This window comes from Protopterus annectens, chromosome 1.part2 (assembly GCF_019279795.1).
Source record: "Protopterus annectens isolate FY-2018-M chromosome 1.part2, PAN1.0, whole genome shotgun sequence".
NCBI lineage: Eukaryota > Metazoa > Chordata > Ceratodontiformes > Protopteridae > Protopterus > Protopterus annectens.
In genome coordinates, this window is record NC_056727.1 from 164,882,818 (window position 1) to 164,895,761 (window position 12,944).

A 12,944-nucleotide genomic window follows, 5' to 3' on the forward strand; every position below is an offset into this window, starting at 1 on the left:
TTAAGTCTTATTAACCATAGAGTATAAAAAGGGATGAGAGCTAAAAGATGGCAGGTTCTAAAGAAGTCCAAATGTTTTGCTAGGATGAAAGTGCTAAACCTGCTCTCCTGTTTTACTTTATTTTATTTTTTGGTGGTGTTAATAAAGTTCTGTTTTAATGGACGTTAGATCATTCGTTGGTGGATTTATAGCATATTTTATAACATATTCCATTTCATTGGTAATGTAACAGCTGGTGTCTTTTTATGGCTGCTACACTGGACTTGATTTAAGATTCAGTCATGGATTATAGTGAGTCTATTCAGAAGACAATTTCTGTATTATATGTCCTGTTGAAGCAGTTTGTTTGCTATTTGCTGCTCAGGCACTGTGAACTGTTTTTAGTTTTATTGGTTTATTTTTGTTTTCACAGAAGTTCTCCTTTTGGATTCACAGTCTTGTATATCATAATATCTCTTCTTATGCCTTCCTTTTGAGAGAAGCACTGGATCCCACAGCATAGTCTCCCCCACCGAGCGTCTGTGTATGTGTGTAAATATATGTGTGTGTGTGTGTGTGTGTGTGTATACATATGTATGAGTATATGGGTTACGATTGGATGATCGAAACGCCAAAATGTCGACATTCATATGCTAAGACCATATGATCGAAACGCCAAAATGTCGACATTCATATGCTAAGACTATATGATCGACATTCTAAATTTCAAACATCGAAAATAAATGTTGTTGTTGTGTCTTTCGGCTTTTCCCGGTTAGGGGTCGCCACAGCGGAACTCCAGTCCACTAATGATTGGCAGTTGATTTTTACGTGCTGAGTTGCCGGCCCTAACGCACAACCTTCAACGAAGGTACGCCCATTCATGCATGTCTCCACAGAAGACGCATCCAAAATAAATAAATAAATAAAAACACTACAAATTACTAACACATTGCTCCGCCTTCCACACTCCCTGTAACTTAAATATACCAACTCCGAGTTTGCGCTACAGTGCAGGAATGGAAATCTTTCTATTCCGCACTGTACTAAAATTCTGGTTCTGCATTGTCAACATTGCAAATGTCGTTCATATGGTCTCGGCCATATGAATGCTGGCATTTTGCAATGTCGACATTGTGAAGGGGACCCATGTGTATACATGTGTTGTCTGTGTGTGTATGTGTGGATATATGTAGATATATGTATGTATATGTGTATAAATATATATATATATATATATATATAGATAGATATATTTGAGTAAGATTCTAGCAAGGTGACATGCTGCTACTGTTGTTGTGTCTTGCTCTTTTGTGTGCATGTCTTATTTCACGGATGTGTCTGAGTATGTAGAATTAAATGCTGCTACCTGTATGGAAGTGCTACACATGTCTATGAATAGCGACCTGCTTAAAACATTTGTGTAAAGGAAAGTCAGTGGGAGAGTAATGTGACATTAAAAAGTTGGTCTGCCAAAGAAGAATGTCACATAAACAAAAATCCCTTTCAATGATCAGAATGAGAGTCTGAATGAAAAAAAATCAAAATATATAGAAAGGAGCAAGACATTTGCTTATTTTGTAGTGAAGGAGACTTAATTCAACTGAGTATTCAGTTTGTACAGCAGGCAGTGAATGGTAGTTTCTGACTTCATGGTCTTTGCCATCAATCTGTGTTATCTATAAACTCCACAAGTGCAGGTAAAATTGACGATAACATACTCAAGTGTAGGTGGTAGTATTCAGTCTTGTGTTTCAGTATTATTATTTGTTTATTTTATTTAACATTTGTTTAACGAAAAAGTCCAACTTGGAACAAAGCCAATTTTCAGCAGAGGCCCAGGGAGAAATGCTCCAGACACACGTCTTTGAAACGTGGGAGGAAATAGAAAACCCACACGAATGCAGGGAGGACATGCAGACTCCGCACAGAAGGCACTCCACCCGAGAATCAAACCGGCGAACCTCTTGCTGTGAGGCAACAATGCTTCCTCTGCATATTACATCATTATTAAGGGGGCTTTCTTATTTAGTCTGGAAGTGTACTAAACATACTTCATTGTTCTGTTTCAGATCAGCAACAACATATTTAGGACGCTTCCTCCCAGTGACAACCCTGATTTTGATCCAGAAGAGGATGAACCTACTCTTGAAGCAGCTTGGCCTCATTTACAGGTAGTGTATGAATTTTTTTTTTTCTCATTTTGCTGAAATATATTTGAGTGTTTAACTTTTGTAGTGTATTGACAACTTGTAAATAAAGGCCTGTTTTCCAGTCAACTGTGAAGACCACATTAAGGGGACATTTTTGGTCTCTCATTTTAAATAAAATAACAATAAACGTAATGTATTCTCACAGTTCCATTGTCTGTCTGATACTGGGTTTTCCCCTCTCTCTCTCTTTCTGAATTAAGTTAGGAATGATTTACTCAGCCGTTTTTCTGTGTCCAGTCACTTTTTTGCAATTTCTCCAAGTCTTTTTGGTTTCTAATACCATGATGGGAGTGGACCCAATTACTAAGTCAAAGTACAATTAAAATTCATGCAATTGGTATTGTTTCAGTCTTTGTTAGCCAGAAGTACTCTTCACAGCACCAGGAGTGTGCCCAGTAATAACTTATTCTGTAATTCATATGGAGTTATATGTATCAGTAACATATTTAAGTACGATTGTAAATTCTTGTTTGTAAGACCTGTTGCTTCTACTACTACTGAAACTCTCTGGGTATCCTTCCTCCATGTGGCCCTTGTTTCTGCCTGCAAATCTTGGTATTTTATGACTTTGTGTCTCTCTCTACTTAAGTCACTGTAGTCAGTAGGTGTAGCAATTTCAATGATCGGTGCTAATTTTGTGTTCTTTTCATGGACTACTATATCTAGTTTTCTCGTATCTGTTTTTTGAACTATTGGTCATGGATGAGACTGGGATCCGCTGTGGCGACCCCTAACTGGGAAAAGCCAAAAGAAGAAGAAGGTAATGGATGATCCCATGTGACATAAACTACATCATTTTCTATGATGCTTTGTGGCTCATGTTTCAAGTGTTTTTCAGCTACCACATTATTATAATATTTGTACAATCCCCACTGCAACAGTTTTGCCACATTATTATGCCTTTCAGTATATAGTCCTTCTGCCATTAGTATATCACAACTACCAACAAGATGTGCGACTGTTTCCAATTCTGTTTTACAAAACCTACATTTGTCTGATTCTCCAACATATTCAACGGACTTTGTAAACCAAAGTGTACACAGTCCATTATCTCGGGCCGCCAATATTAACCTTTCGTCTTTTTAAATTTGCCTCTCCTTAACCATTCCTGCGTTCAGTCTTGATCAGCATGAGGTTATTCCATGAGATTTCTGTACTTGCAACCGTATTTATGCATTTTCCACATTTCTTGTCTTCTCATCTGATCCTTCACATTGTATTCTTTCTTTTGTTTTTTTTTTTTTTTGGCACATTCAGTTGTTGCCTGATTTTTTATCTACTTCCGGTTTGATTTCCATTCCCTCTTGACACTTATATGCTTCTGCTAAACTAAGCAGAGAATTCATCTTTGACATTTTCTCCTCATGTTTCAAAACTTTCACTATGTTTGGGTCTTGTGAGGTCAGCAGATATGTATGCAATCCCACAATCTGTACATGTAATAAATTTTGAGTAGGCCCATATCTCCTTCAAAACGGAGAATGTATAATCTTGGTATGCAATGATTTTTATAAATCTGATGAGCATAAAGCATTCTTTTGTTTTCCTGTCTAACCTATACAACACTTTTTGGAGCCAGTCAATCACTCCAAAACTGTAAGGACAGGAAGAGTGAACTGGTTTATAGCTTGAACTTTGTTCCTAAATGGCAATGCTGTTTTCAGTATTAATTTTGGTCTTTTAAAATGTTCCTTACTGAGTTTATTCGCATTTGTTTGTGTTTTGTTGTTGATCCTTCATCAATTCCCAAATATTTATACAGTCCCTCTTGGTCAAGTTATTGTATATCACATTCTTGTCCCAAACTGATGATTTTTTGGTGCTGTAGCTTTCCTGCTTTAAAGGTTGCTTTTGCACATTTATCAAGACCAAGTGACATTCTTATATCAACTGAAAAAGATCGGACCTTGCAGTTGTGCTTTCAGTTCTTCATCTGATGAACGGGTCTATATGACATTATCGAAAAGTAATTTAATCGAACAGGGAATGTTAAGTTGTCAATCTCGCCTTCATTCTTGCTGGATGGGTTCGGAGCCGATCCTCGGCTCCGACTCGGCCAATACTAAAGCTCGAGAGCTAATTCCACCGGCTCGAGGCTCCCCTATATCCCACAATGCTAGGCGGTAACTACTCAGATCTCGTTTGCTGCTATAGCTGACGAGGTGCGCTTTTCTACTGGCTCAGGCAGGTTAGTCAAATTTTTACCATTAGGTACTGCTAATAACCCCCTTTTTAGTTCTAATATATTTTCTATAGTTTATTTCTAATTTTTAGTTATATCGACCCCTATCTGTCGAACTTTTCCCCTCTTACTACTTATTCTAGGCCTTCGGCCCTTCCCTCACCCTAGTCCCTTTTTAGATTAGTGTTGTAGGGGCTTGTGTGTGTGTGTTTCTGTATAACTGTAATATTTTATTTTATTTTAATAATTTTTCTGTAGAGAGTGTCTGGTTTGTGTGTGTGTGTCAGCCTCTCTTACCTTTACTATGTCTAAGGACAAGGTCTCAGGCTTCAAGAAGTGTGACTCGTGCTGTCAGAAAATGTCTCTTGACAGACGGTCACACTTCTTGTGTGTATTGCCTGGGACCTGTGCACCTGCAGGACTCATGTGCTGTTTGCCATGGTTTCAGCCCTCGAGTCCTGCAGGAACGCAAGAACAAGCTGATCTTGCGGGACTTATTAAAGCCTGAAGGCCCCCCGACTCAGTCTGTGTCGGGGAAGCCTTCAAAAACTTCCAAGCAGTCGGCTCCTGCACTTGAGCCGACTGCTGAGAAGTCTAAGCAGGCTTCGACATCGGCTCTGGCCGGAGCCGATGTTCCTAAGCCTCATACTGTTACCTCGGCTCCGGCTGGAGCCGAGGCTGATAAGACTTTGTCGGCTCCGATACCCTTATTGGAGCCACATTCGAGAAAGAGGTCCAGGTCCCCCTCTATCGGATCCATGCACTCGGCGCCAGGATCCCCTCTCCTTTCGGAGCGAAGTCACAAAACTCATTCCTCTCGGTCTTCCAGATTATCAGACCAAGATTTGCAGAGGGTGGTGAGTAGACTTCTTAAGTCCGAGGCACTGGCCCAAATGCTGCATAGCCCGACTCACCAGTCAGTGGCTATTTTTCCCATTACATTCCTCCTCCGACTCCTTGAGTTCGGGCTGGCTAGTCGGAGCCATGACTGTCGATGCGTCGGATCAGATACCTTCCATTTCGGCTCCGTCGTCTGCCCGATCTCCTCTTTGGAGGGATCTCGGCGCCGAGCTTCCTCGTCGGCTCCGAGGCGAGTGGCATCGGACCCTCGTCCGACCCGCCTCCCTCTCGGAGCTTGGCTGGTGAGTTCGGCTCCGACAGCTTCGGCCTGGAGCCATCTCTGTTGGTGCCGGGAGGTCCTTGTCTCTTGGAGGGCCTCGGGCCTTGCCTGACATGGGTGCCTTGAGGTCATGCGGGCGTGCTAGAACCAGGTTCTGCCCACAGTCAGCTCCTTCAGCCCCTCCATCTACAGTGCCTGCGGTGATTTCTACTCACCCCTTGTCCCACCGCAGAGAGCCAACTCCTCAAGATTCCCCATTGGGAATTTCCTCCTCTTCGAGGTCTCTCCTGACCCTGCAGGAGATCCCCTAGGAAGAGGCAGTGCAAGAGGAAGCACATTGACTCCCCTGAGTCTATCACCTCTGACACTGACTTAGAGGAATCCGAAGGGTCCCCTCGATCCCCCTCTGAGGATGTCTCCTTTGCGGACATCCTTGAAATCCTCAAACTATGGGGGAACTGGCCAGCCCTTAATCCTTCGGAGGATGAGTCAGTGTATCTTGAGGCGTTTGGTTCTCGCCCTTCTACCTCCTGGGTGTCCCCTCCCTTTGACCCCCTTATGGAAGTGGTGGCAAGGAAGGCTTGGACGGCTCCTGACTCAGTGGAACCCACACCGAGGAGACCATCCAAATTTATTACTGCCCCCGAAGACAAAGAGTTTTTATCCAAAGGTGTCCCTGTTGATGCCATGGTGGTGGCTGTGGCCACAAAGAAGGAGTTAGCTGATCCTTCGGTTCCTGTCCATCCTCCTAATAAGGAATCTAGGACCATGGACAGGTACGGCAAGCGGATGTTCTCGTCAGCGACCTTTTCAATGCGGTCGCTGAACTACTTATGCCACTTCACTATATGGGTGAACTGATGAAGGATCCTACAGCTGAGGGGTTCAAAGACGCAATGAACTCCCAGTTGGCAACCCTAAATTCCATTGTTAACTCCTCCATGCGGCTGGTCTCATACGCAGCAGATGGGGCGAGTAGAGCCGCAGGCACAGGTGTTGCCTTACGAAGGCACGCCTGGATGCGGCTATGCAACTTTGCGGACCCTTTCAAGGCGTTCTTCACCAACTCTCCCTTTGATGGATCATCATTGTTTGGTCCACAGGTGAAGGATACATTGACCAGGTGCGAGGTGGAAGGTAAGACTCTCTCTGCCGTAGGAGTCCGTTTTCTACCCTTCTAGACCCTATCCCAAAGGTCAAGGGAGGAAAGATGTGGTTCAAACAATCCCAGGAGTCTCATCTGGCGCTGAGGCCGATTCCCTCTAGAGGCAGAGGGGAATAATAATAGACGCCCTAGAGGCAGAGGAGGTCCGCAAAACCAGGGTAGCAGAGAAATGTTCTCTGACAAACCCTTTCAGCACCCCTGAGGGGCTGCTTGGCTGTCCGCCTTCGGAGGCAGTCGGCGGAAGGTTATCACTGTACCCAAAAGCCTGGCTTTCCCTTACTCAAGACATATGGGTACAGTCGATCATATCCGAGGGTTACAAAATTCCCTTCATTCACATTCCAACCCAACCAAAAAGATCCCTTCCAGACGTTCCACCCGGTCTAAGGGAACAAGCAGCATTAGAAATTTGAAGCTGCTATCAAAAGAGTCACCCAATCAGTCCCGGCAGACCAGCAAGGATCTGGAATCTACCCCAAATTGTTTTTGGTACGAAAAAAACACAAAAACAGGGACTGGAGACCCATACTGGATCTCAGCTACTTAAACAAGTTTGTCAAAAAAACAAAATTCCGGATGGTCACGCTACAGTCCATTCTACCCTTCTTGGGTCAGGACAATTGGATGTGCTCGATAGATCTTCAGGACGCATACTACCACATCAAAATGAACAGACGCTCCAGGAGATATCTCCGCTTCAGGCTGGGAGCCAGTCACTACCAATTCAGGGCCCTGCCCTTTGGTCTCACTACAGCCCCCCGGGTGTTCACCAAATGCATGGCAGTGGTCACGGCTCACTTGAGACGCCAAGGATTCCAGGTGTTTCCATATCTGGACGATTGGCTCCTTACTGCCACCACCAGACATCAGCTTCTCCTATCCAGGGACTTCACCATTCAATCTTGTCAAGCTCTAGGCATTTCAATAAATTTGAAAAATCTGCCTTGTCGCCTTGTCAGTCTATTATTTTATAGGCCACCTTAGATACACAGACCCTTTCAGCCAGACTCACAGAGCAGAGGGTGTTAGACATTCGGAACCAAGTGTCCCTTCTCTTACAATGTGTCATAGTCAAAGCCAGACTGGTGTTGAAGGTACTAGGACTCATGGCAGCAGCTATTCCCCTTCTCCCCTTAGCTCGCTTTCACATGAGGATCCTCCAATGGATGCTTTTTACTCAATGGTCCTTTCACCGACTCCCGATGTCCCATACCATATTGATAACTCAAGTATGCAAGAATCAACTGTCTTGGTGGATCACATCACCTCAACTTCTCCAAGGAAGACCCTTCACCCCCCCCCCCCAGTTGCCACGTTGACAACAGATGCCTCCATGATCGGGTGGGGGGGGGGGCATTATCAGGGCAGGACAGTCCAGGGCACGTGGCAACCTTTCGAGTGCCACTTGCACATAAATGTCTTAGAGATGAGAGCAGTGCTTTTAGCGTTGCAAGCCTTTCACGACTCTCTACGCAAGGGGACTATTGCAATTCAAACGGACAACATGTCCGTAGTGTGGTACATCAACAAACAAGGCGGAACCAGATCATACCCTTTATGTAGAGAAGCACTCAGACTTTGGCAATGGGCGATCTCTTCTCAGCATTTTCTGATAGCAACGCATATTCCCGGGAAATCCAACGTTATTGCAGACAAATTGAGCAGAGCAATTCTCATGCCACACGAGTGGTCTCTAAAGAAATCAGTTCTAGAAGAAGTATTCCTAAGATGGGGCCAACCTTGCTGCGATCTTTTCGCTACCCCCCAAAACAGCAAGTGTCACGACTTCTTCACTCTCTTCCTGTTACCAGGCCATCCCACCAGAGACGCTCTAGTCCACGATTGGCCCCGGGGACTTCTGTATGCCTTTCCCCCTTTCCACCGATACCTCAACTAATTCAGAAAGCCATCACCTTGAGAGTGACAATGATCCTCATTGCCCCTTACTGGTCTCGACAGATATGGTTTCCCTTTCTTCATCGTTACCTTTTGGAGCAGCCTTGGCATCTGGACCCAGTACCAGATCTGATGGGTCAGCTGCACCAATCTCTGTCTTCTCTAAACCTCAAAGCGTGGTTTCTCCAATTCCAACCTTAGCCAGGCTTCCCTCAATATCTCGATCGGTCCGAGATATTTTGATAGCCTCTCATAAATCTTCTACCCGGAAGATTTATACTAGCAAATGGAAACATTTTTCCCTTTGGGCATCATCGAAAAACATAGATCCCTTTACTGCACCTCTCCAGTCTATTTTAGACTTTCTAGCAGAACTCTTTCATTTAGGATCTTCTGCATCAACCATTAGAGTTCAATTGGCTGCCATATCAAATTTTCATGTTGGTGTCTCAGAATCCAGCATCATGACTCACAAACTCTGTAAAGCCTTCTTAAGGGGTGTATTTCTTCTCAAACCTCCAATCAAAGACCCTCCGCCTCAATGGGATTTGAACTTGGTTCTGGCATCTTTAATTCTTCCTCCCTTTGAACCGGCGGCTTCATGTTCTCTGAAGTTGCTTTCTTGGAAGACACTTTTTCTGGTAGCTATAACTTCAGCGAAAAGAGTATCTGAACTCCATGCTCTGTGCAGTCGTCCTCCTTACTTAGTTTTTCACAAAGACAGGGTATTCCGTACTAATCCATCCTTTTTATCTAAAATTTCTTCTCAAATTAACCTAAACCAAGTTATTGATCTCCCCGTTTTTTTCCCTAACTATTCAAATAGGTCAGAGCAAAAGCTGCATTTTTTGGATGTTCATCGCCAACTGAGATATTACTTAGACAGGACTAAACAATTCAGGAAATCTGATCAATTGTTTCTGTCATATGCAGAAAGTAGATTGGGCCTTCCAGTCACTAAAGTATCCCTTTCTAGATGGCTCACGCCTACAATTACCTTCATCTATGAGATCAGACATCAAAAACTACCCTCAAGACCTAGAGCTCATTCAACTAGGGCATTGGCTACATCCGTAGCCTTTCAGGACAGGTTGCCAATAGATTCAATTTGTGCAGCAGCCACCTGGGCTTCTCCTCATACATTCATTTCACATTACAAATTGGACATGGTTTCCAGAAGCCGTGCCAATTTTGGTTCCACTGCTCTCAAGAGTCTGTTCCAATAGGCCACCCGGGATAAGGTGCTAGGGACGCGGTCCCATCCAGCAAGAATGAAGGCGAGATTGACAACTTAACATTAAGAAGTTATGTACCTACCGTAACGTTCCATGTTAGTTGTCTTCTTCTGCCTTCTTTCTCCCTCCTTCCCCCAAGCCTGGACAGACCGACTGGAATTCTTTTGTGTTTCTTCTTCCGAAAGTTGTTACTCCCACACTTTCTCCCACCTCTTCTAGCTTTACTGAGGTCTGCCTTTCTTTCATAGATTGTTTGAGGTGGGTTTCCTACTCCATTCTATGGAGACTAGGATTGCTTGGTATAGCTATCAAACGAGATCTGAGTAGTTACCGCCTAGCATTGTGGGATATAGGGGAGCCTCGAGCCGGTGGAATTAGCTCTCGAGCTTTAGTATTGGCAGTCGGGCCGAGGATCGGCTCCGAACCCATCCAGCAAGAAAGAAGGCGAGAAGAAGACAACTAACATGGAACGTTATGGTAGGTACATAACTTCTTATTTTACATCAAAATGCCATTCATCAAGCTGTTTATAGTGAGACCGAGGTACAATGAAGATTGGAAAATTTGCCCTTTCCTCACTGTAGTGTAATGTCGGAGTTGGTATATATAATTAGTGGGTGGTACGCCCCCCCCCCACAACAGCAAATTCGGTATACGGCATTTTCAATGCGAGTGCCGTACGATTAAATTGCATTTTGATTATGTAATATAGCCCCTGATGAACTATACAGTTTTAAATCTCTACAAATAGAGGAGAAGTCTTGTCATTGTTTTCTGGGAGCCAAATTGTAACCATGACCTAATCTGATAAGTAGAAAACTTAATGAGTTAAGAGCAAGAGAAAAGAACAGCGGTAACAGAGTCACCGTGGAATATCCCTCTGAATTTTTATCCTTGGAATAATAATTTGTACTTTATCATAGCTTAACTGCAAGTGGTTGGACACTGTTTTATGGTCACTGTAATGTAATCGATCAGTGTAGGGTATATCTTACACATTTTAAGAACCGTTTTATGCATAAATGTGCAATACTTTCAAATGCTTTTTTTGTAGTCTGTCCATGCGATACTTAGATTCTTCCCCTTTTTACATTTCTCCATTATGACTTTATTTAACAACAAATGATCTTTTGTTCCATATGACTTTCTTTTATCACCCTTTTGTTCTATTACCATGATTGAGTTTTATTCAAAGTGACTAAACTCTGCATCAATTCCGGTGTATAGTTTATACGTCGTTGAAAGGCAAGTTATTGGTCTGTAGTTTTTTATTATAGCTTGCAGGTTCTCTCTTAAAAGTATTTTTTTCTGTTGTTAACCAGAATGGTGCCTGTTTGGGGTGCGCATGTAAATAGTTCTTACTCATGGCTAAATCTTCATATAGAGATGTTAATACTTTTAGCCAGAAGTTAGGTACTGCATCTGGGCCTGGGGTTTCCCAATTGGGAGCTTTTCTTATCTTTGTGTCTCTCTGGCCAGTACTTCATCCCATTTCATATCCTGTACATTTGAACTTTTTATTCTTTTTTTTACTTTTCTATCCATTTAGTGTCTTTATGTTCCACAGAATCTTCATAGATATTTCTCCAAAGTATATCTATCTATTTATTTATTTGTTTATTTATTATTTTTTTTGGTGGTTGTTTCAATTCTTTTTGCCTTGTTTCCCAATTCTCTGTAAACTTTTTTTATGTCATGAATAAATTGCTTATTTTCTACGTTTCCTTTATATTTATCTGCATATCTTGTAAGTTTTTCCACCTGTGCTAATATTTTGTTTATTATTTGCGATCGTGCATGATAGATCCTGATTGCACTGATACTGCACATTGCTTTTATCACATCAGTCATTTGAGCATTTTTGTTGATTTATTCCCTTTTCTGTGTGCTTCCAACAGTGACACTTCTTCTCTTAATTACTTTGTAGTATTCTCTGTACGATACTTCCATGATGGCATTCAATTTCTCCCCTTCCGTTCCCTTACTACCCTGTGTTTTTGTGGTAAGAGTTTATCTGTTACTAATTTAGCCGCATGGTACTATATCCTGTTACTTCTGTTATATCACATGAACCTCTATGGACAGTCCTAATTACTGTGTTCATTTTTGTTTCTTTCATTGATCTTAGTCTTCCAGTCCATGTTAAATCAAGCAACTCTTCTCTTGGATCATTTTCTTCTAAAGTGAGGGCACATTCTTTGTTCTCCATTTCCTGTAGGCATTCCTTAGAAAGTTTCAAAGCATCTTTCTGTGCCGCGTTCTGATGTTCATCGTATTTCACTGTTGCAGTCATTACTCTTGGGTTATCCTGCTGGCAGGCTACCCTCAGTCGGCCAGAATTCCAAAGTCTAGGTCCGGCATCGGTTGCTGTCGCCTCTTCCCTGACGTCAGTGTGCCAGGGGTATAAAAGATGCAGCCGACGCCATTTTCTTCAGTCTTTCTTGACACGTAGTGCCCGAAGCAAGAGCAGTTCGCAAGTGCCGGTCAGCCGATTCCTGAGATTTTCAAATCCGAATTTCAGAACCGAAGTCTTCATTAAAGCTAAGTACCCCATTGGGGAAACTTTTTTCTTGCTCCAGACCGATGTCAGAAAATGTTAACAATTGTATTTCTTGTGGGAAGCAAATACCTCATAAGGATTTTCACTCTTACTGTATCCCTTGCCTAGGCCCTGATCACAACGTTGCTAGCTGTCGGTTTTGTGCTAGATTTAACCAACGCACTATTAAGCGTCTGTTTGATTTTGCTTTTCATTACTTTGGCCAAAGATTTAATTATATAATGCCGTCGGACCAGCCGATAACCAGAGTTTACAAAAAACGCAAGGACAAGGAAAAGGATAGGCATCCGAGGTCCAAAACAGACGAGGCCTCTGCTAGGCCAGTCGCCGGTTCTCAGTGAGGTGGTTTCGCAGCCCCTGGCGCCCGCTACATCAGAGCCACATGCCACTTCCAACTCCCACGTGGAGCCGACTGGGCCTCTGGATACTCAAGGTATTAGACACTCGGAAATCGTTCCCTCAGATGGGTCTGGAGCCGCTGAGCAGGCATCGGCTTCTGAGGGTGTCTTCAGACCTACACAACTATATATTAAGCCATCTTCAGCTTCAAAGATTAAAGCAGCTCTAAAGACAAAGAAACAAGTACATCATTCT

At 43.0% G+C, this 12,944-nt stretch overlaps 1 protein-coding gene across 1 annotated transcript in view; it reads left to right on the forward strand.

Annotated features, from left to right (window-relative positions):
- Positions 1–12,944, forward strand: part of PPP2R5A (protein phosphatase 2 regulatory subunit B'alpha) — a gene marked incomplete in the record, with an annotated part of 2,279,188 nt that overhangs the window by 307,573 nt on the left and 1,958,671 nt on the right. The window contains 1 exon segment of the mRNA XM_044055395.1: positions 2,052–2,153. Within this exon segment, the coding sequence (XP_043911330.1) occupies positions 2,052–2,153 (102 nt within the window).